Source organism: Aptenodytes patagonicus, chromosome 15 (assembly GCF_965638725.1).
Source record: "Aptenodytes patagonicus chromosome 15, bAptPat1.pri.cur, whole genome shotgun sequence".
In the NCBI taxonomy this organism is placed as follows: Eukaryota; Metazoa; Chordata; class Aves; order Sphenisciformes; family Spheniscidae; genus Aptenodytes; species Aptenodytes patagonicus.
The window spans coordinates 1,034,753-1,059,509 of NC_134963.1; the positions used below are offsets into that span (position 1 = coordinate 1,034,753).

Below are 24,757 nucleotides of genomic sequence, written 5' to 3' on the forward strand. Positions count from 1 at the left end.
TGGGTCCCCATCCTCAATGTGAATTACTGTTATCAGAGTCCAAGACTTTTATCAGTTACCTAGCTTACTTTAAATTATTCTGGTTACTTGTGAATTTAAACTTGCAAATAACATCTTCAGAGATTTGCCTTTGAGCTAACAAGCATTCTGAGCCTACTTAAAGTTTTATATGTAATTCAGCATATAGGCAAAGATTATAATTTTGCTTTTACATTTAATTTTTCTCATTATCTCTCGCCTATTATTGCAGCAGCTTGGAAAATATTTGATAGTGCAGAATTGAAGGGTGGGTAATTTAAGTGGGCTTACCTCACTTGTCCAGAAAGACGGTCTTGTACCTACTGCATTTTATCTAGCCTGATCAAGACTTGAGATTTGCATTAAGAAATTCTGATTTAAGCTTGAGATTTTTTAAAATTAATGTAATAGCCTAACTCTTACTTATTCCATTAGGTCTGGATATGGAGGAAGGAAAAGAAGGTGGGACGTGGCTGGGAATTAGTAAGAAAGGCAAGATGGCAGCCCTGACAAACTATATGCAGCCAAAGATTGATAAAAATGCAAAAGGAAGAGGTATGAAGGAGTAGAAATAGAAAAAGAAGAAAGTGAACAAACAAGCCCTGGTGTCCCAGTAAAATAGTGATGATTACAGTATTAATTTTTTTAACACCACTTTTTGGACAAATAAAATGGTTATGTGCTATAAACAGAATTTCTGAACCGATTAGTTTGAGTACCTGTGTGGGAAACTTGACTTGGATAATGATATTCTAATCAAGCAGGCAAAAGTAAAACAATATGTAGTGCTTAGAGCCTGAAGTTACATCCAGACAAGAAATGCAGCACCAACTGTCTTCTCTTGATTAGTAATTCTAATTAACAGTCAGAACAACTAGACAAGTACTGAGCTAGATCTAGATTACAGTACACTTTTTTAAATGTGTATGTTCTTGTTCAAACACCTAAGTCAGGGAAACAATGCAACTTGGATTATGCTGGAGGTTAGTCTAAAAGATTATTGTAGTTCCTTCTCCCGTGCACATTGATAAATCAGAGGAGCAGAAATAATAGGAAAAACTCTTCTGAAAGAGTGTATCTGTAGGGTTTTTTTTTAAGTAAAAATATGGTACTGCATTGGGAATATATTGCAATGGCAAAACATGTTATACAGAGAAACAAATGAACCATGTCATTTGTAATTCATTTTAGGGTCATATATCAGGGAAATGAAGCAAGACAAGAAACAGTTTGGCAAGGTGGGAGGAGAGGAAAGGCACATCAGTATAGAATAGTTAGTCAAAATTTCTACAGAGCTCATATTTACTGAGTTCTTCAGGGTAAAAGTCAAGCTCTTAATGTGAACATGATACAATGTTGTAAGACTTTTAAAGGCTGGTTGGTTGGTTTGGTTGGAGGTTTTGTCGTCCCCCCCGCCTGCTGTTATACCCTGTTGGTAACAGGAATCTTGTGTCTTACTGTTTGTTTTACCAAGCCTGTCAGAATAGTGAGTTCACACATACAAGTTACTCTACGTACTTCTCTTTCTTAGGTGCTCTTGTAACAAACTTCTTGACTGCAGATCTGGACAGCTACTCTTACTTGAAGAAAGTTTCAGTAGAAGGACATCTTTACAATGGATTTAACTTATTAGCAGCTGACTTGAAGTAAGTCTACAAAACATCACAGTTCAAATGTCAAAGGGAAAAAGATAGTATCAGTAATATACATACACTTCTTAGCACAGAAGTGTAACAATAGAGAAGCCTGTCACAAACTAAAGGTAGAGCTACTCTTTTTTGCTAAGTGGCATGTAAGATCCTAATGTTACTCTAGTTATAATTTCCTTTGTTATTTCTTCATCTTTCAAACAGTGGAGAGCTATCTTGTCTTCTAATCATTACTTTTTGGAAAACTTCTTGTGACTGTTTCCTTAATAGGCCATAGTCAGTTTTTACCCTGAAGGCTATGTGGCTTGTGTTTTGGAGAAAACAAATCTTGGCTCTGTAATTTCTCAGAAACTTTTTTTTCTCTGGGAGGTGGGATGCTGTGGCAGAATAAGAACAACTGAAAGCTTTCAAGCTATTATTCCTGTCAGAGTGACTGTATCGTTAACCTTTGCTGAAACATTAAAAAAAAAAAAAATCAGCACGTAACAAATAACTTTTTCAAGTTTCTGTAGCTGAAGAAAGGACCTTGGATACTTGAGTATAGTCAATGCGGTTGGCACAGTCCTTGCCACTGCACATGCATGTGGGTGCGCACAAGTATATATGCTGATTTTTCTTTGCATTATGCCTGATTCAGAAGAATGGAAATCCAGGGCGAAGTCATCTCCAGGCTATGTATCAATTCTCAGTTAGATGCATACTTTGTGACCACAAGCAGGTATAAATTGCCAAGAGCATACTACTGCTTTGGCACACTTTCTGCAGAAGCATTAATCTTATTAGGCCCTGCACCATCACGTTTTCTTCTTCCACTCAGCTTTTCTGCACACTTCTGGGAAACCACATATATTTAAAGCAGAAGGTGATAGTGTTTACTGTTTCCAGTGAAAATTTCTAGCACCCTATCACTAACTGGCCTTGTGTTTACATTTTTCACTTTCTGTATTTGAACCACCAGCTGAAGGTGGTCTGACTTAGTTATTTCTTCCCTACTCTCCCACTTCCCTGCAAGTGTGTTGTTGTCTTTTTTTTTTTTAAGAAAGGCCTTTATTTCAAATTCTGCCAGGCTATTAGTTTTTATTTTTAAATCTGCTATGATATGGTGGGAAAGTGAAATGAAACTTACAGGTGATTGAAGTCTAAAAGGATGAATATGGAAAGGCAGACACATGCCACCTGTGAAGATACCAGGAGTATATTTCTGCTTTGGTGTGCCTGCTTAGAAATAAGCATATAGGTTCTGTTTCCAGAAGTTTAAGCCAGAAGCAGGCTAGGCAATTACAGGGTTTGCTGCTTTTCTGTTATTTTTACTCTCTACTTCACAAAGTTCATTATCCCACCAGAGACTTCCAAAATTTTTCTGTTGCTTAAATTAATTTTTACCATGGTCAGAGGATTTGACTTTTTGTGCTCTCTGCTGCATGTTGGTGCCTGGCTAGCCTTCATAAATAGGAAGGCGATCAGTAACTGAAAAGATAACAGAAGAAATAGTCTTAGTATGTTTTCAAGCAAAGATGATATTCAAGGTGTGACCTAGCAAGCAGTAAGTATGTTTGAGTTTCTTTTTTTTCTAATTTAGGTAAATAGAATAGTCATAATGGCTGCTAGTACAATTATATTAAAGTAGATTTGATTTACATTATTTAAGGCAATCATTCATGTGTTGGTTTTGTTTGTTTATTCCTCCATGCTAGGCTGATAAGGAATTGTATGCTTAATTGAATAGTCTTTCTGTGGTGATACAGGTCATAATTCCTTGCTGAGTATCACTGTGAAAGCTGCATGTGTTGATTAACTTCTCCATTTTGACATGTCCTTAGCCTTGGATACTCTGATGAAATGAAATTCTTGGCAAGCTAATGATGCAGAGCAATTTCTATAAGATATGTAAACTTGTCATTTTAGGAAATTAGAATTATTCCTGAGAGAAATGTAGTATATCAATGGAAGCTACTTTTCTACGTAAATAGAAAATGTTATTGTAGTTGATGCTATCTTGTTGGGCCGTGTTACTGTTCAAAGGAAAGATTGAAGACTATTCTTAACATGTTCTTCTGTTGTGTAACAAATAGTGATTGTCTCTGTTAGAGTAGTGTGAAATGGAGAGGAAACTCAAATGGAAAGTGTAAATTAAGTTGGGGAGGGGTATATCTGAGCACAAGATATTGCTGACTGTAAGCAGCACTTTTAGAGAGATTTACAGTGTTTGAGTTTTCAGGTACACATTTCAGGAAAAGACACTTGTCTTCTCTCTATTATGATGAAAGTATGCTAGATGATACAGGTGCAGTGATGTGAGAAGGAGAGCAGGAAACCACCATACGGGTTGTAAAATCTCATTGTTTATTTCCACAGCTTTGTGTGACTCTTACTTTAAACATGCATGGGTTTTGACACTTTTAGTATAATCTGTTTGCTCTGTGGCATCTCATGATGTCAATTTAAACTCTATTTATTTCTTTTTTTAATAAGAATACTGTGTTGGGAAAAAATACTTAGTACTTTTAGTTTTCTAATCCCTTCAGTTTATCATCTTGCTGTACCTGCTGAGTATAAGAGTCATGAATACTTATCCCATTATGCTAAATGTACTTTTATGTTGAATGTATGGCATATGGCAAACAGTGTCTATTTGGAGTCTTGCGTGGCTGCAAAATTAGCTTCTAAGAAGGCAGTGTTGCTACTCCTCCAGTTCTGACTATCGGTAGGTCTGATTAGAGAGGAACAAGGTTAGAGGCTGGACGGGTCTCTAAGAAAATGTCTGCTTGAGATTCAGAGCAGTTTTCCTTCTTTCTCCCTTTGTGGTAATATCTGAAGTAACAGTGAGCTGCTTTTGTTGATGATCGGGACAGTGTTTCTGTCTTGGGGAAACCTGTGTTTGTCCCACAAATCTAGTTGCTACAGTTGCTCAGACTTTCATGGGTCTCTCAAACTTGTGTTAGGGCTGTTGTGGCAGCATCTCACTTGTGTTCCACGCTGCCAAGTGTGTAATACAGACTGCCCCAAAGGACAAACTGAAGGGACAGCTTCTTGTCACTCTCCCAGCAAGTTTAGAGTCTCTGACAGGTTGTCAGTTAGAGCCCATACTGTTTATGTGCAATAAGATCCTGTGTAATAGGAGTGAATCACTTTCTCCATGAGGAATAGATGAATTGTCCCTTACAAAACAAGTCAGCTGGAGGGAGCTGCAGAAAAAGCCCTTTCACGTAAGCTCTTCTGCTCTCCCCTGTGACAGGCAGTTTTCAATCCCTCCAGGGGGAATGTAGTAAACTATACCATCACCTGCATTGACTAATTTGGTAATCTATTGAAAATAGAGATTATGTACTAGAATGTATTCTTCATGTCCTGATCTGGAGAGTGAAGTTTGGTTAATAATAGGTTTTATCCATGATGTGATGATGGATAGGACTTGAGTTCCAGCTGAAACTGCAGATCCCCAAAACGATGGGGTTGGAGTGTGTGTGGAATAGATATAAAAATATATAATATAAAATATATGTTTAAAAGTGTTTCTAGATATAAAAATTATATGTAGATATATATACTGTGTATATTCTTTTTAATGTGGAAATCTATAGTTTGGTTAGTTATGTAGCAACATCATTGATGAGGTAAAAAAAGCAAACTGAAGAAAAGGTGTTTGGGAGAGGAGTTAACTGAACTGTTGATAGTGCAGGGCCTCATAACATTAAAACACCTGAACAATGCGACTAGACCAGGTTTTAGAAACATGCGCTGTCTTGTTCAGTATGGTTATCAAGACAGGGCATGTGGGAGGGATTTGATTGCTCCCCAGAGATTAGATTTAGGAGCCTTTCCAGTGAAAAGTGAGATAGGGTCAGACTGCTGGTGTGGAAAGAATGTAGATGGGCAAGTTGTCATGATTGCACTGTAAACTCCCATTTCTTCTCATGCATTGCCTGTCCTAATACCACCTTCTGCAGAGTACATCTGTCTTGCTCCTTGTGACTTCCTCATGAAAATGAGGTGTCCAGGTACTTCTCTAATGTATTCTGTACTACCACCTTTGAAATATTTCTGCATAGATCCTCAGTCATTTGCAAGTCTAATGAGACGGACAGTCCAATGTCAAGAGAAGGATAAAAGCTTCTGAGAAACTTTATTTTATCTCTTCCCTGTGGTGTCAGCTTCTGCCTGGCTCAAAAAATGAGGGCAAGACCAAAGAAATGTTTAGACACTAACAACAAAATCAGAGTAGTGCTTTAAAGCAGACTTTGTATGTTGTGAGTATCTGGCAGTATTCTTTTCACCATTTTATTTGATGGTAGGTGGTATATGTACAGAAATGTTTGGGCTTTATAGTTGGTGGTTTGGTGTTTGCTTGTTTGTTTGCAGCTTCAGAACAGAGAGTTTTCTGATTAGCTCATGAACATTGAAGAAAAGAAAATTAATCTGTGAACCATGCTACTCAGTTGAAACCACTGTTCAGCATTTCAAGCTGCCAATTTCATCTTTTCTCCTTGCACAAAAAATATGTGCGCACATTATTCATAAAACAATCCAATGTCCTTGTTTGTAAAATATTTACCCTGTTAGAAGATTAGAGCTCAGTGCCCAGGGGAGTGATCACTTGGTGATAACCACACCCTGTGGAGCTTTACTGCCTCATTACATTTTTCTTTTCCTTTCTGTCTATATTTTTGTTGAACATGATTTGGAGCCACCTTGAAGTTGAAGCAGGGCAGGGGTGCAGAAGGACATTGCTTATATTTCATCAGCATTAAGAAATAATTCTGGCAAACTCTTCATGTTGCTGTGAAGCATCTATTACTGCTGAGATTTATGCTGCCTAGAATATTTCCTAGAACACTTATTATTGCTTACGTTTTTGACAGAATGATGTATCTAAGAGCATAATTTTTATGTAGTTTTGGTTTCTTCTTTCTGCTGTCAGCTGTGGCTGGGATTTAAGAAAAAGTCTACTGGGTCCTATTGTCATCACTTATAATTATGCCTTTATTACTTCTCCAGTGAAATTGGTATCTATACTTGTGAAGCTGGGAGGGAAGAGAATCTGAGTCCAGGCCAGGATTTTGAGGCTATTGCTCTGATCAAGCTTATGGTGATTTTTTTCGTCTTGGCTTCTACCTTGATGTTCAGTACTGAGTATCTGTAAACAGTAGGAAGAGAATAGGCAGAGCCAAATGATTAAAGAAAGAGTAGCTGACTGGCACGCTGAACTAAATTTTGGAAGTATCCCCATTTCGGAAGTCTCTTGGAAGGCTTCAGTCTTCTTTTGACAGAAGACAGCAGCAGTGTTGCAGTGGAGGTAAGTGTAATAGAAAACATACATCTGGGGGAATGTGGAATGTAGAAACAATAAGATACAGATGTCCTGAATTAATGACCCTGCAGTTTGTATGTATTCCCCATCTTTTTGTTAAACTCCAGGGGATCTTGTTACTGAATTTCTCAGTCACGAGAATCTCAGAACAGATGCTAGATGAGAATATTCTTTCACATAAAAAGCCATTGCTAAAGGAAGTTAGTAGTGCCTACTTATTCAGCATGTGGTCTCATTTATGACAGGACTTGTCTTACAGCTGTGTTCAAGGGCTTGATTGGGCCATTTGTCTACCTTTCCATCTAAAACTGTCTTTTGAGACCTCAGGTGATAACAATTGCTCTGATCTTTTCTCTTCATATATCTTCTACAACAGATACAGGTTGGACAATTTGAAAAGAGTATTTAATGCACCAATAAAATAGTTTGTGTAATTGCTGGTGTCTTAACTGAAAAAAAAACCTATAATGACCTTCATGATTTTGCTTTATTTGCTTAATACATAAAATGCTTGTGGTATATTTATAATTGCTACTGTAGTTTTAATTTTTTTTAATGACCCGAGTGTTAATGTTAAAATAGGCCATTAGCAGCCAGCTTCTTTTAACTGTGGTTTATTTGTTCTCCCTGTGCTTAGTCATTGTCTGTATTGTATTAATTCCAACTGAACTTTATTTATGGATTATATTTTTTTCAAAGTACTACTTCTTGCTTTTGAGATACCCTATAAATAGTTTGCTCTGTGAAACACACCAATTCAGCAACTTCAGGTGACCTAAAATACTTTTCTCACACATTGCTTTTTCTGTGTCCCTGTTCATGGAAAATGCAGTGTGCCAGTATACTCTTACGAGTATATGACTTCTTGTATCCTAGCATGTGACTGGGACCAAGAAGTCAGACTGGTCTATTAATGACAGGTCAGCTCAATGCTCTTCTTTTTTAGCTGCCAAGGGATTCTGTCTAGTATTAGTACTAACTGTGCCAACTCTAAATGTACCATCGGAACCAGGCTTGTAGGAAGGTGTCTAACCCCAGCTGGGATAGACATGCATCATACATGTTAACATCACTTTATGCTAACCCCTAACTGGCCGTAAAGATAACATAAAGAATGCTGAGGAGAGGAAAGACCTGACATTGCTAAAATGGCCAGCTGGTCCTAACCAAACATTAATAAACAAGGACTTGAGAACATTAAGTGTAACTTCCATTCAGTTTTCAGCTTGGGTCTAGATTTTGTTTATGTAAGACTTTGCAAGGGCCATAACATGATTTGAGCAAGATTATTAACATCATTCTGTTTTCAAAGGTTTCAGTTTTTAAACCACTGAACTCATACACCCAGATCTCCTCATAGAAGGTCTGTTGATCCTTTGAACTCTGTTCCTTTTTTATTCCTGTAAGGTCCCAGGCATCTCAGATATGTAGCTTAGTATTTGCAGCCAAATAAAGGATGGCTCAACTTCTCTGGCTATCTGAAATTTTTCCTGTCTCCTTGAAGACCTGGCAGAATCCAGCTAAGGGAAGAATGTATGGGAGTCTTATATTTGAAATTTTAGAAAATTTGTAATAGTGTCCATCTAGCTTGAAAGCAAAATATCTTGGTAATCTAACTGAAGGAGCTAGTAATAGGAAAAAGAGTCAAGGACTTCTCATTGTATATGGTGTGACTATAAAAATAGTTTCAGGAAATACACCTTTTGCTCATTTTTCTTGTACAAATATTTCTGCATAGTATACTGGCAAAAAAGTTTGCTGAACCAGTATAATAGGTGAATATTTCATTACAGATTTTTCGCGCTCTTCCAATAATTTATTTCTAATAGTTAAGCTTATTCAACAAAGAAAATGTGTTTCTGGTTGTTGTGGTTTAACCTCAGTTGGCAACTGAGTACCACACAGCTGCTTGCTCACTCCTTCCCCCCCCCGCCCCTGGTGGGATGGGGAGAGAATTGGAAGAGTAGAAGTGAGAAGAACTCATGGGTTGAGATAAAAATGGTTTAATAATTGAAAATAATAACAATAATAATGATGTAATAATAATAATATACAAAGCAAGTGATGCACAGTGCAATTGCTCACCACCTGCCAACCGATGCCCAGCCAGTCCCTGAGCAGCGGTGCCCCTGGCCAGCTTTCCCCAGTTTATGTGCTGAGCATGATGAATGTCCCTCTGGCCAGTTGGGGTCAGCTGTCCTGGCTGTGCCCCCTCCCAGCTTCTTGTGCACCTCCAGCCTGCTCAGTCGGTAGAGCATGGGAAGCTGAAAAGTCCTTGACCAGTGTAAGCACTGCTTAGCAACAACCAAAACATCGGTGTGTTATCAACATTATTCTGTTTTGATTGTGGTGTTTACCTGCTCATGAACAAACTATACCTTTTTTTCTGTGTAACTTTTAATTTGGAACTTGTTTGTACCTGAAGGAGTCTCAAGAAATAGAAGAGAAGTTCAGGTTGTTGCTAACAGAACTTTTTTTTCCTTCCACTGGTACTTTTCAGCAGCACTTTCTCATATTCATTGAAAATGCTATAGTTCTCTGCCTTAGTGTGTTTAAAAATAATAATTTAAACCCCCCCTTTTGTCTCTGATTTAAGAAAATAAAATTCTTTTAACAGATTCCATAAATGGGTCACATACACAAGTTAATCTGTGGTAGTAGAACAGAAATTTGCATCTCAAGAAATTAAGGAAAGAAAATTCTATTCATATCTTGTTTTCTTTCTACTTTGCTTCAACTGCCTTTGTTATGGACTATCTAAGTATTCCCAATGCAAATACTCCAAATGGGGTAAACAAACAAATGGCCTTTCCACTAACGTACTTTTTTTCATTGATGGGTAAAAACATTTTTTACTGAATCACAGTTAATACATTCACATGAGAACTCTAGCAGAGACTACTAAAAATCTTCAGTGCATAAGAATTAGGGCCAGAACAGGAAAGGAGTGATTGATATTCAGTGCCCTGCTGAAACTAAAGCCATGCTAGTTGTCATGATTCTGATGTGGGCCGTTGTCTGTGGAGAGCTGGGGTGGTCAGTAAGGAGGCTTGAGATCAGCATAAGGTAAATTTGAACAAGGATCTTAGTGTTGAAAAGAAAAACAAAGATAAGGAAAATAAATGTCTTTTAAGCCACTAGAGGAAAGTTCAGAAAATGCCACATTTCTTTTAACAGTAGATAAATAGTAAATTTACAGTTTGGGAGTTTGGGAGGAGGAAGAGCAGTGCACAGAAGAGGAAAGGCAGTTTTATTTTTGCTTTATGTGGGTTTTTGTATTCCTCCTCTAGCATCTTCTGACTTGTGTAATTAATAAGTTAATATTTCCCTCTTCATTTGGCTGTCTTGCAAAGGATGCTGTAGAACATCTTTCAGAATGGGTTTTTAAGAATCTAAGCAGCTAAATCAGGACTGTTTTGCTTGTTATTAAGGTCTGAGTAGCGGATGCTAACTTATGCAGAGCAATTAAACTGCCAGTACATCATTAATGAGATTGCATTCTATATACTCTTATTTGCATCAAGGCACAGATATGTCTTTATCTTAGGAAAAAATGAGGAGCTGGAAATGGCTTCTCTGCTGTATTATGTTTTTATGCTACTCAATCCAAATTCAATCTTAACTGCAAGTTTTGTGTGTGTTTGTTTTTAATTCAAAAAGTCTTATCTGCTGTCTAAGGAGCTAGAGCTTGGGGACAAATTAAAAGCTGAACTAGTCAGAATGTATTTGTTGGTAACTGGAATAATACTCTCTTCCACTGTGAACAAGTAAATCACTAGAGTGAAATACAGAATTATATGATCTCATGGCTGTGTCCTGGCAAATTAAAACAAATGAACAAAAAACCCAAACCCCACCAACTGGTAGCAATCTGAGGAATCACTATTTCATGTCAGCTGATGGGATTGAGGGATGTTGAAAGTGAGCCATCTATTGGCAATCCATTCCCTACCCTCCACTTACCACAAGACACACAAGGCTTGTTGATGACTTTCTTGATTATTTTTTTTTCTTATCAGTTGATTTGGTATTTGTGTTGTCAATATCAGTACGACTACTTAAAAATCTGTGCTATTCAGATATGCTGGTATCATCTCTGCCAAGTGAGAGTTATTTGCAATGTTGGAAGCTGTCTTTGAACATTATGTGAGATCCCCCTGCTAAACTGTGCACAAGAGAGAGCAAGTGCTGAAGCTAGTACTTACAAGTAGAGAGACAGCTTACAAACAGTAACTACAATTATCTGAAAACAGCCTATGAAAATGCTTATCTGTCACTTAAAGGACCCAACTATGCCCTACGGCATTGCCATAAGTGGGCCTAAAAATTTACTTCTGCCAGATAAAATGGCCCGCAGTAGTCAGCCTCTTAGAATGCAGCAGCAATTCAAAAGAGATGATGGGAAAATGTTACTTGCTATGATGGACTGTCCTTTTGTTTTAACATGCCCCTATCCCCCAGGTTACTAAATCTCCAGTTACTCAAAACCATACAGATTTTTGTCATTAAGCCTGGCTACTTTCCATGCAGCAGTTCTGGGTTTTTACTGAATTTTATTACAGTTATGTTTAAAAATGATAATGGTGCTATTTGACAGTGGTACAGCTAATACAGTATTTTGAGAGGAGGAGAGTAATAGAACTCATCAATTAATCTCTGGGCTGTGGTATCATAGTAGTAACAGTGGGAGAAACATCTTGCTGTGTTTGAAGATTGCATGAAATTAGAGCATAATCAAATATAGAAGCTGATGGTTTTTCAAGGAGGAATTCTTATTTATATTTTTCAGTACCACCAAAGGAGATGTAATTTGCTACTATGGAAACAAAGGAGAACCAGAACCTGTTTTCCTAAATCCTGGTATGTTTTCTTCAGAAAGGTCTGAATATTACTCTTTGTTATTTTAAAGAAGTCAGAATGTAGCTGTATTGCTCTAGTAATTTAGCTATTTAAGCATTGTCTTCAGTAACTTTTTCTTTGCATTCTTTAAAAAAAAAAAAGAAAATTAAATGTCCTTAAATTCGCTTAAGTATTTACTAATAAACTTCAGTAAAGAATCAATAGTTCATTAAAAGCTTCTCTCCATGTCAGTGTACCCACCTGCACTGCAATTAGTGGGATGCTCCTTAGGTAACTGACTGAAGGACAGAAGTCTGTCTTGAGGAATGGAATTTTCAAAGGTTCGTGGACTTTACCCTAACTCTCCTTACCCAGCAGTGCTAAGGGCATAGTGTGACTATGCTCCCCTAGGGATAGAGTTGGCTTAACAAAACAAAAAAAAAACAACCCAAAACACACCACTTTTATCTGTCTTATCAGGTGGATTGATTTAAAATATTTAAAATCTAGTCAGCTACATAGAACAATACTCCAGAATTCATCACCAAAAGGCCAATCTAAATGGACAAGGACACACAGAAGGCTCTGAGCAGCGTAGCTGGTTGATAACAGTTAATGACAGTGGCTTATCTTGCCTGCTTAGGTTAATGGTCAAAATGTTGCTGCCAGTAGGCAAATAGTTACTGTAGCAATTACAGCATAAATTCTTGGAAATGGCTCTTAGATTTTCATAGAATCATTAAGGTTGGAAAAGGCCTCTAAGTTCGAGTCCAACCATCAACCCAACACCACCATGCCCACTAAACCATGTCCCTAAGCACCTCACCTACTCGTCTTTTAAATACTTCCAGGGATGGTGATTCAACCACTTCCCTGGGCAGCCTCTTCCAATGTTTAACCACTCTTTCGGTAAAGAAATTTTTCCTCATGTCCAATCTAAACCTCCCTTGGTGCAACTTGAGGCCGTTTCCTCTTGTCCTATCGCTGGTTACTTGGGAGAAGAGACCAACACCCCCCTCGCTACAACCTCCTTTCAGGGAGTTGTAGAGAGCAATAAGGTCTCCCCTCAGCCTCCTTTTCTCCAGGCTAAACAACCCCAGTTCCCTCAGCCGCTCCTCATAAGACTTCTTCTCCAGACTCCTCACCAGCCTCGTTGCCCTTCTCTGGACACGCTCCAGCACCTCAACGTCCTTCTTGTAGTGAGGGGCCCAAAACTGAACACAGTATTCGAGGTGCGGCCTCACCAGGGCCGAGTACAGGGGCACGATCACTTCCCTACTCCTGCTGGCCACACTATTTCTGATACAGGCCAGGATGCCATTGGCCTTCTTGGCCGCCTGGGCACACTGCCGGCTCATGTTCAGCCGGCTGTCAACCAGCACCCCCAGGTCCTTTTCTGACAGGCAGCTTTCCAGCCACTCTTCCCCAAGCCTGTAGCGCTGCATGGGGTTGTTGTGGCCGAAGTGCAGGACCCGGCACTTGGCCTTGTTGAACCTCATACAGTTGGCCTCGGCCCATTGGTCCAGCCTGTCCAGGTCCCTCTGCAGAGCCTTCCTACCCTCAAGCAGATCAACGCTCCCGCCCAACTTGGTGTTGTCTGCAAACTGACTGAGGGTGCACTCGATCCCCTCGTCCAGATCATTGATAAAGATATTAAACAGAACTGGCCCCAGTACTGAGCCCTGGGGAACACCACTTGTGACCGGCCGCCAACTGGATTGAACTCCATTCACCACAACTCTCTGGGCCCGGCCGTCCAGCCAGTTTTTGACCCAGCGCAGAGTACACCTGTCTAAGCCGTGAGCCGCCAGCTTCTCTAGGAGAATGCTGTGGGAGACGGTGTCAAAGGCCTTGCTGAAGTCCAGGTAGACCACATCCACAGCCTTTCCCTCGTCCACTAGGTGGGTCACCTGGTCATAGAAGGAGATCAGGTTGGTCAAGCAGGACCTGCCTCTCATGAACCCATGTTGGCTAGGCCGGATCCCCTGGTTGTCCCGCTCATGTCTTGTGAGCACCCTTGAGATGAACCACTCCATAATCTTCCCCGGCACCGAGGTCAGGCTGACAGGCCTGTAGTTCCCCAGATCCTCCTTCCGGCCCTTTTGTACAGCTACAAGCACAAAACAGGCTTTAATACAAACATTAAAAAAAAAAAAAAAAAATTAAAAAAATCTGGCTGCTTGTTGTAATGAGAAACTGAATCACAAATTTTAGGTATCTGCAGACTGTAGCAAAGGTAGTTCTGGTCTCCGTGCTTCAACAACAAATTTCTTTTCTATGTACGTGGCTGCCTTTAGGGAGAGCCAAGGTTTGGTAATCTTTGTGCTTATTCATTTGGGTTGTGGTGAGAAATACAGGGTACCTCTGAAGAGAAAGCTCCTTGTCATCAAATGTTGCTTTGCTGTGTTTTTCAAGAGTAAAATCAGAGGCACAAATTATGATTAATATAGCTAAACTGGAAAAGACTAGACTGCAAAAATGGTATAATTCTGTTCTACCTTTTTCATAATTTAGCAAACCAGAGGTTAAAAGTAACTACTGCAAATATGGCTTAGAGTAAAAATGTGAAACAAAGTACTGAATATTAGCACAGAGGAACGCTCCCACTCCTCCTCCCCCCCCCCCCCCCCCCCCCCCCCAAAATGATTTAGTAAATATGTAGATACTATGAGGCTAAAGTGGTCCACCGGGACTGGTCTGTAAACACTTGATTGTTACTGCTTTTAAATCTTAAACTTACCACGTAATCTCCCTATTATGGATTTCATTAATTTCATGACACGTAAAGCTTGAAGGATTAAAGCTTTTTTTACAGAAATAAACTCAACAATATCATGATTACGAGTTATTTTGTGCTTAGGTTATATAATACCCTAATGTTTCTACTAGTGTTGTGTTCTGGAGGGAAAAAAAAGACTTTATTTCACCTGATTTCACACCACAGTGTATATTTTGTTAACAACAGTGCTGAAAGTCTCAAATTCAGCTAATTTTAGTAAACTGAAAGCAATGATGCTCTGAAGTGGGTGTTTTGGAGGGTTTTTTTTCTGTGGTTGTGTGTTGGTTTTGTGGTTCCCCCCCCCCATAAAACAGTCAGAAGTAGTGGTCCAGAAGAGTTGTTGAGAAATGGTTAGGTTATTTTATTATGAGTTACACACCTAGGAGACGTGTGGTCTCCTGAAGGGGTGAAGTATTTATTTTATCACATGATATACATCTTTGATACAGAGTTTAATGACCTCACTTATTTTTGAAGCAAAATGAAAGCTGGCAATAGGATGAATAAGCAAATTATCATGAGAGATTCATGATGAATTTGCTGATAGCATTTGCTTCTGTCCCTCAAGACTGTGTGGGATAACTTCATAATTATCTTATCTTTTGCATAGTACATAAGTTCATTTTCTTTACTCCAGAGCTTAATAAGTTGTTTGGGCTTTGAATTTTGTATGTATAGGAATATATGGATTGAGTAATTCTTTGTTGGATACACCATGGAAGAAACTTCAGTATGGGAAGCAGCTTTTCACGGAAGTGGTCAAAAGAAGTCAAGACCTTACCAAAGAAGACTTGGTGGAGGAGCTTCTTACAGTGATGAATAATCAAGAGCCGTAAGAACATAATAGCCAGAGTTTCCTCAAAACGCGATATGACCAGTTTAAAAATTGCATGAGGAACTATTTTGACAGAAAGGAAACTTTTACCTTATATTAATTGACTAAAGCTGAGTAATGAAGGGCAAAAACAGTGTTCTTTCCACAGGGACTGACTTTCAATAATATTGATTTTTAAGCAGCAGACACAGTAAACATTATTACTGCACTCTTAATACTCATAGACTGTACACTGATTTCTCTGTACTCTTTTAAAGATTGCGCTTCTCTTAGTAAGGGTGACGAGTGCAAGACAAGGGATGTGTAAGCTGCTTGCTGTAAGCTTTGTGGAGGCTTGCTGTAGGGTCAGGTTCAGTTTCTTACTGCACACAGAGTAACCACTTGTTTACATTAGCAGGTTTGTGTTAGTAGCTGCTAGCTCTTCTGTATTGCTACCCAGAGTAGACACAGAGGGTGGAGAAGTGAGCTATTTTCAAAGTAGAACCAGCTGCCTTCCTCAAAAGTGCAATTATTTTAGGCTAAATGGAGGAAGGAGATAAGGGAGTATTTGCACAGTTCAGCTGTAGGCCTCTGGTCAAGGAAGTTCCCAAGAGGTGAGTTTGAGTATCTAAGTAAGGTTCCTGCACTCACTACTGGCTACACAGTGAACCTCAGCCCATAAGCTAGTTGTTTAGAAGTTAAGGAAAGTGATACCATTTAAAAGTCCAGACATGGAGCGGGGTAAAGGAAGTGCTGTGGTCTAAATTCATATCATTGCTCATCGTCCAGTAACTTCCATGTTTAGCCTGACTTTTACCTGTCTAGGGGGTGATTTGTGCTGAAGCAAAGCTGTTTCTGGTCTATAGATGCAGTTTTCTAACTTTATCAGTCAATTTTAATGCCAACATTCATGTTTGGCTTTTTTCAGTGGTTCAAAATAAATGTTTACATTAAAAACTCAGACATCTGAGCAATAAGTAGTAATTGGGAAGTCTGCTAAGCCATCTTAGTTAGTTTTTTCATCTGATAGCAGATCAAGTGATTTTTCAAAAAATTGGTATACTTTACCTTTTACTAGTAAAAATACAAAGGTATAAGATACAATACAGTCCAAATGATCTTCCCTTAATGTTCAGTAATTCAGTGTGATCTCATCTGAAATTATCTGACTATAAAATGGAAATATTTACTTACAGAAGGCAATATTTAAAACTAAGAGTGTAATCTTTCCAAATCACACTTCAAGATGAAACGATCTTTCTTTTCATAATAAATATGAACACATGGACATGCACTAGCTTTAAACTTTCTTAAAATATCTTTATGATCACTCTGTGTGTGTAACAGGAATTCAGTGGGTACAATGGTTGGTGGTGGAGTATAAGATAGAAGCTGGCAGTTCTCACGGGCTAAAGTACCCTGCTATGTGCCTTCTCTCTTACATCGTGGTATGCTCCAGCCACGTGCCCAATACAGGAGTGAGAAGAGCTTAGTTGCTCTATTCACACTAGAATTGCACCTATTCTTCTCCCTGAAACACCCACAGGTCCTCTTCACCACAACAACAAAGAAAAATGATCCCAGTTAGATGTAAAGGTCAGTTACAGTATAACAAATTGCACAGTCTCCTCTACAGATCAGGATGAGCTCTGAAAACGGGCTTGAATTGATCAGTCTGTTTTGTTCTGCCCTCTTCCCCAGCATTCACTGTACAGCTGATGGGCTGCTGAATTATTATTATTTTATAGGTACAACTGGGTCTGTGTTAGGAGGCAGAAATGTGATTATTTCTTGAAGGTGGAGGAAGCTTAAAAATCAAACACAAAAACATGCTATAATAGTTAAATTGGACTTTGATAAATAAAATTGGAATCTTTAATTATTGAAATAGGAAGCTGTACTTATGGCTAGCATTTGAGAATATGTTCTGGTGACGTGAATGGAAAGCCAGGGATGTAGGGTTGCTGCGGTAACCTTTGACCTTATCAGCATCCCACAGAAGAGATGCTACTTATTTAATTACAATAAATGAAGCTTGATATGCTTTATAATTATGTTTCTAAATATCTTTCAAGCTTTGATAGGAATATATGTCAGGAAATCTGTGTGCAAGCTTACCTTGCTGCATCTTCACAAATTTTATTTTAAGGATTGTCCTAGGTATTTTCAAGGTATTCCAAACAAGATTGAAGGAAGCGGAGAGGTCTGTCTTTGACACAAAAAGAACTCCTGGAGTCTAACTGGAAAAATGCTGGTTTATGTGATGTGCCTCAAATTACTTGATCATTAATGTTTTAACTGAAACTAAAATACAGACAGACAAAGAATAACAAGGAAAGTGAAAAACTTGTCAAGATATGAAAAAATTTCTTAAAGTGAAACAAAAATTCAAGACTTGGAATGAATCTCTATGGGAAAGAGCTTACAAGCTGTTTTATCTTTGGTTTTCCTCATACTTTAATTTTGAATACAATTCACACTTTTTTGTACTTTTTGAAAAGTGATTGTTATTTATCAACCACTCAGTCAATACAGCTTGGTTCAAGAGGGATGAATGTGTTAATATTGGAGAATTAATTTTTTTAATTCACTACTTTTTTCAGTCAATTACCAGACCCTGCGATTGAAGACCAAGGGAAGGATTATATACGTCCTATATTGAACAAGTATGCAGCTGTATGTGTTCGTTGCCCAGGTTATGGAACAAGGTAAAAAATTCATAGTCAGAAATAGATGTGTACCGGTTCAAAGCATATCTCAAATCAAAATTATGCTGCTATAAGTCTTAACTCTATAGTGACTGGTTTAAACTTGTTCAGATATTGATCAAGTATAATTCAGTAAAGTATTTCCTTGCTCAGTATCCTGGTGTCTTAGATTTGCTACTGATGAGCATTTTAAGCACACATTATGGTTCATCTTTGGTGGGGAGTGTGACATAGCTTCAGTTCATCCAAAACAAGATAACACAGTTCTCCTGGTTCCCCGGTGTAGTAGCAGATCTGACCACCTCTAATTTTGATCTTATCAAAACATTAAAAGCTTTGAAATCATGTTTTTAGCAGAAAAACACAACTGTCTTCTATATCTGAGGAACTGCAGAACACCTTTCTTTTCAAAGAGCAAGAATAGGTTCATCTGCATAGCTAAGTAAGTTAGGTTTCTTTAGGCATGTCATTGTAATATGTAGCTGCCATTTTCATACATTAAAAACCTATTACTCTTTACCAAAGAACATGTATTTCCACTTTTTCCCTAACTGATGCTGCTGTTTTTACTGAGATATTCTCACTTTCTGCTCAGACTATTCTACCAAAGATGCAAGAAGAATAGAATAGTGCAAAGCATCTTGCATTTAATCCTTGATGGAACAAAATTATAGGTGAACCCTGTTGGCTGCTGGTAGGGAATTCCTACTCTAAAAGACTGCCAACAATATTGTCAGATTGGTCTCTCTGGCATAGTCAGCCATAGCTTTTCCACTGTAGAGATGTAAATCGATAAGCAGAGTGCCCTCACTTCTGTAAGTATTTTAAGTTGGTGTTCTGAGAAAGAAACCACTGCAAAAACTGAGTATCTCTATAAAACATATTCAAAGAACATTTTAAATATGGGATAATGAAGACCTAAAATGATAAAGAAGCATCTTCCTCCTCTTGCTTCACAGATTGCAGTCTAGCTACCTCAAAGGAAAACAGGGATAACTCAGTAGAAATACTGACCTCTTACTGGTGAATTAACACTATATTTCAAGTCTTCTCTGCTACTGTAATTGTATGCTCACATTTATCTTTCCCTTAGCAACATAGCTTAGTGAATAGAGCTTGTTAATTGGGCCTCATGATAGTCTTCTGAGGAAATTAAGCCCTTTTTTTTTAATATGAGTGAACAACTATGGAGTGACTTGGGGAAGGCCACCACATCAGGATGGTGGAGAAGTCCTAATTCTGTCAGTCATCTCTTTCTGGCAGGGTACTGCAATGTCCATACAGAAATGACAGCTTAGACATGACACAGGGGCATAGATGCATGAATGGTATCTGCTTTTCATGAAAACAAATTTCCCCTGTGGAAGGTTCCTAGAGAGAGAAAAGTTTTTCTGTGATCATGTATCAGTGTCCTTTGATAATAATTAACAATGTTTAAATCTTAATGGACAATTGATTTGAAAGGAAAGAATGAAAGGGTACTATTGATACGAATAACCCATCAGGGTATGTGTAGACTGTGAAGAAAAACTTGGTTTTATGCTACTTCTGAACGGAACACTTGGCACTAAACAGAGTTTAACCTTTTATCGTACTCTCTGTAAATGAGCAGCTTTGCATGTCAGCTGCTGCAAGTGCAACAGGGAATCAGAGCAGTGGAGTGACAGAAGAAGGGGACTGAAAATGCCCATTTGAACTTGCCAGGACGACTTCTGCCCTGCTAGCGTGGTGGTGATGTGGTCAAGAAGAAAAAGAGCTAAAACCTTTGGGGATGAGCGATGGGACCCTGCAAAGTTATATAATGGACACAAGGCCTAACCTTCTACCCTTATGTTGTTTCAGGACTAACACAGTCATTCTCATTGATTCAGAAGGACGGGTTACTTTCACAGAGCGCAACATGATCAATGCAGATGTCAACCAGTGGAAAACAAGCACCTATGAATTCAAACTGCACACTTAACAACTTTCCATTTGAATGGTTTGTAATAAAAGCAATGAGAGAACAAGCCATTAAGCTCTAGTAAATGTTTTGTGCCAGCCTCCACAAGCTAAAAATAGCAAGGAGAGCAAAATTTTAAACTGGTAGCGTACCCTATCAGGCTCACAAATCCCTTGGATAAAACCAAAAGAAACTGTTTTTACATTAGTAGCAACTTATAATCAGAAATTTTTAAATATCACCCTGCCTCCAGGGCAAGGCCATCTTTGCCCAAGACGAAGTCATTGCTTTTCTGTGGCTGTTTTGTTTTGTTTTTTTTCTTTAAAAGGTGTTTTAAGTAGACTTTTAAATATATTTTCAGTTTGGAGGAGGGGAAACGTTTGCTGCTTTTATTGTTCTACCTGAAGGTTTTACCACACTTTGCTTTCCCTTCAACATATGCTTTTAAGATTGTATAGCTGATGCCAATGTGTGTTAAATGAATTTGTTATCTTTGTAGTATTAACTGCTTTAGTAACGTTTAAACTTTTCAGCAGTGCCATGGTGCAATGTTCTGCCTGGGGAGGGCAGAGTAGGGGGGATTCTTTACGTTTGTTTTCCTACAGATAGTACAGCAATATATCTTATTTCTAAACTTGATTTGAGAGTAGATAGGAAATTAAGTTCAGTCTCTGTTCAGCTTTACTCAGTAGAAACTAAAAAAAAAAAATCATGGGAGCAGACTTGCTTATCTTTGACCGGAATAAAATTATGTGGATTGTGACATCTTTTTTTCCTGATAGTCTAATTAGCAATGTTGTTTTTCTTCTTTTCTTCCCCAGCAGGCAGGTAAGGAATTAAGTGTCTGTTTGCAAACAGAAGCTGAATATGAAGTTTACATATATCAGCTGTTTTATACATGTGCAATTTTGGCTTCATTTCTTTATTGGTATAATATGTCAAAACCTGGAGTGACTGTTCATAGATGTTTAGTAAAAATAGCTATTTGTTTTAAGGTGACATTATTGCAGTCTTTATATTGCTGAAAAAGTTGGGTATTAAGATGCACTTCATATGTTCTAACACCTGTGAATTAAAAAGCTATTTAAATGCATGCTTTTTTTCAATTATTCAGTGCCAGTGTAGGTAATAGAAGATTCTAGCTAATACCAAGATATTTTAAACCCCTGTTATTTTGCTGCTGCTGGTGTTCTGTTTTGACTTCTTTTGAATGCTGAATATTAAGTTAGTAATGGATCACTGCTACTTTTTTCTATATATATGCTGAATGTATTCTTTTTACAAGCCTTTGATTATTAATTGTAGCAAGATTTCTCATGCTACTTAGAGATGTGCAACTACTCTTCTGTACTCAAGCTTGCGTGTTCAAGCATTCTCACTTGTGTGTGTGTGTGTGTGTGTGTTTGTGTCTGTATGTAATGGAGGAAGCAGTAAATTAGACTTGCCATTGAGGTGAAGTACTGTGAAAGGCCATTCCCAGACTTCTAATTGCCAGGAGATGCTAAAGCAGCATTTAGTCAGATATTTCCTTTGTATTTGCATATTTAAATAGCTTCTAGATACCAGGACTGCTTGCATGACTAGTCACTGGTTATTCGTTCAGTGCTGTATAAATGACTTTTTGACCACCTTGATTGCAAGACGATCAATACAGTCTTGTTGGCTTGTATGTGGTTTCAAACTCGGAGCCTTCCAGACTGTCTTTGTGAGCTGTAGGAAATGGTTAGCCCTTTTTTATTTTTGATGGCTGTTTAAACTATATGTTTGTATGAATAAAAATGTTATTGTTATTTTTAGATGCAAAGAAATAGCCATAGATGTCTTGAATTTGAATTTGACAAGTGCATATTTAAAAACAAAAGTTGGCTTTGATGGCTTGCTCTTACTGAGAGTTTGCGCATCAAACTCCTTGTACCTTAAGAAAAAAATCACCAGCGTATATTTGAACAAGACATTATCTTTGAAGATATTACCTAAATGGCAAGCAAAATGCTTGCATGTTGTTTCTTGCTAAAAGCATTTATAAACTTTAGTTTTTATAGTAGTTCTGTAATAATGAAAATTTATTCTTTTTTTATGTATAGGCAAAAGAAAAGCAAGTCAGGGCTTAGATGTAAAAACAGATGATAGTGTATTTTGCTTTGCTTGAATGAAAATTCTAAATCTGGGATTTGTTTCTTCTGACAGTTAAAATAAAACAAACAGTAAAGAACCAAAACCTCTAATGTTATCTTCTTATTATGTCAGAATAGTTAATAAAGTGAGCTTTTTTAACTTCTTTTGAAGCTCATGAGAGCTTTGCCATTGGCTTCAGTGGAAACAGGACTGCAGTGCAGATAGCAGGAAATGGTGCTTGTCCGTAGAAATGATCAGGTATTTATGAAGTACATAATTTACTGTGTGCTAATTGTATTTGCAATGAATCCACTGGAAAAAAGTAATCTAGTTAAAGTTAACAAAGAAAGTATTTTATTTTTATAAAAGTATTTTTAAACATAAAAGGGGGTTTTAAATATCAGTTTTAAAGGCTATAAAGGAAAATTGTATATAGGAAATTATTGCATGGCATTTTACTAAGTTTGCTTATATATAACATATTTTCAAAGTCATAAATTTGCAAGAGATTTTTGTTTCCTGTCTTTTTTTTCTGTGAAAATGGTAGCAGAAGAAATTTTAAAATGTCTGTAAAAACTCAATTTTTTTTCTGAAAATTGTTTTGTAATTGTTGTTTACATGTGTGTTCAAAACTAGAATCAGAATAAAGTCAATCTGGTGACCAGTCTTTGTCAACATTAATAGATTGTGCATTTCTGCACATATGTTTATGTTAATTTGTCTGTAACTTTGTGTGGTAAGATGAAGTAAAATCTTTCATGAGGCATTAGAAATGGAAGAGCTTTAAGTTAAGTCCATTTCAGGTACTTAATTCCTTTTTAAGAGTGCTGTATTTTTTCTGGGGGTTTTGTTTGTTTTTTGTTGTGTTGTGTGTTGGTTTTTTTTTTAATTCTATGCTGTTGCACGGTTATACTTGTCTTATCCAGGTAAGAAATTGGAAAATATTTCTTTAAAGCTAATAATTCAGGTTTGGGGCATTTTGCTTTGTTTTTCAGGTTAGTAAACAGAATGTATTGACTGGAATGTTCCCAGACCAAGTGTCACAGTAGCCAATTCTCTGAAATACCCTCCAACTTCTGACAACCAGTATGTGCCCACCAACTCCCCTCCCAAAAGCAAATGTCCTCCTGTTATTAGCCCTGGCTGGATTTCACTCCAAGCACAGCAAGATCAGGTAGAAAACACAAAGGTTCTCAAACACTGAATGTCTGAACCAGTGTCTTGAGCATCCCTCTTCCTGCCATGACCGCAGGGTACTTGGAATCTGCTTTCTCCCTTGCAGACTGGAGTGAATCCTTCAAATCTTAATACCGGAATGTGTCAAGCAAGCCCTTAAAGGAAGAGGAACTGGTATACTCTTGTGTAAAACGGTGGAGCCATCTCAGAGCTAGTCTTAGCTTTACAAGCAGTGACCTTTTCAAACTGACAGTCACTTTAAGAAGACAAGCAACCGGTATTGTCATTGTTAAGGTGGCAACCGAAATGAAATCTAGGGGAATTCCCAAAGTCTGCAAAAAGAAAAGCTTTATTAACTCATGAGCCTCTAAAGTTGTCACTGCCAATTCTTGTCTATGCAACAAGATAAATTTGGTCTGGATTACTGGTCTTGAAATTAGGTGGTTGCATCAAATGTTTGTGGCAAGAGAAGTTACTAATTATCAGGGACATTGAAAATTAGTATAATGACAAATATATATTCAAAGTACTTTGAGGGGGCTCAGGTTCCCCCCCCCCCCCCCCAAAAAAAAAAGTAAATAATCACAGCAGAGGTACAGTACAGATAATGCAAAGGAAAGGGCAAAACCAGTGCTTCCTTAGTGAAAAGCCAGAGCCTCACAAAATGCTACCGAAGGGCAAGAATCCAAAAGCCTGGATCTTGGGCAGACCTGAGACTCTCCTGTTACGCTAAGTTGAGGCTACCTTAATGTTCTGCCATACCTGGACGTTGCGGTGGAGATGTAATTGTCTCATCTCCCTGTTATCAGCAGCTTTAATTAAATACGCTTAGAGCAGAGAATGAATTAGGCCTTTGGAGGTCCTCAGTATGTTCAAAGCTTAACTGATATTTATTGTTACAGATGAAATATACCAAACTAAATATTAAGGCAAAATATTGATAAGACTTGGAATACTCTTCATATTATAAGGAAATAAGTAATTTCAAAATGAATCGATGAAATACTAAGCCGTAATAAGGCAATAATTAAAGCATCTTACACTTCAAACTTAGCTTGAAGAACTTAAATAATGCACATTTATGGCTTAGCAAGCATCCTCATTTATATGGAGTATTAGTGCTAGGAATTAGTTTTATATCATTCAGATTCATGTAATAGAACATTGATAATGGTCTTCATGTGATTAATTTTCTGCAGAGAAGTCTTGTTGACAGTTACTGAGGATTTACGAAATGGTCTTGACTTGGTGAAAATAGAATCTGTATTGTAATCACCTGGAAAGGCAGCAGAATAAACTGAGAATTACATAACCCATCAGTATGACTCATGCTGTGAAATGTAAGTTAAGGTGAATAGAGCGAAGAAAATGTTGAATATATAAAATGAATATATATGTTGTGGTTTAAC

General features: G+C 37.8%; 1 protein-coding gene across 3 annotated transcripts in view; it reads left to right on the forward strand.

Annotated features, from left to right (window-relative positions):
• Window positions 1-22,837, forward strand: part of TANGO2 (transport and golgi organization 2 homolog) — a 39,913-nt gene extending 17,076 nt beyond the window's left edge. For 2 of the 3 annotated variants that reach the window (XM_076352504.1, XM_076352505.1), the window contains exons 4-9: window positions 454-573; window positions 1,550-1,664; window positions 11,765-11,835; window positions 15,272-15,425; window positions 18,011-18,115; window positions 19,958-22,837. In XM_076352504.1, coding sequence (XP_076208619.1) covers window positions 454-573; window positions 1,550-1,664; window positions 11,765-11,835; window positions 15,272-15,425; window positions 18,011-18,115; window positions 19,958-20,078 — 686 coding nt within the window. In that variant the 3' untranslated portion in view covers window positions 20,079-22,837. The remainder of the gene's footprint in view (window positions 1-453; window positions 574-1,549; window positions 1,665-11,764; window positions 11,836-15,271; window positions 15,426-18,010; window positions 18,116-19,957) is intronic. The other variant, XM_076352506.1, reaches the window with a different exon arrangement.
• Window positions 22,838-24,757: the final 1,920 nt, after the last annotated feature.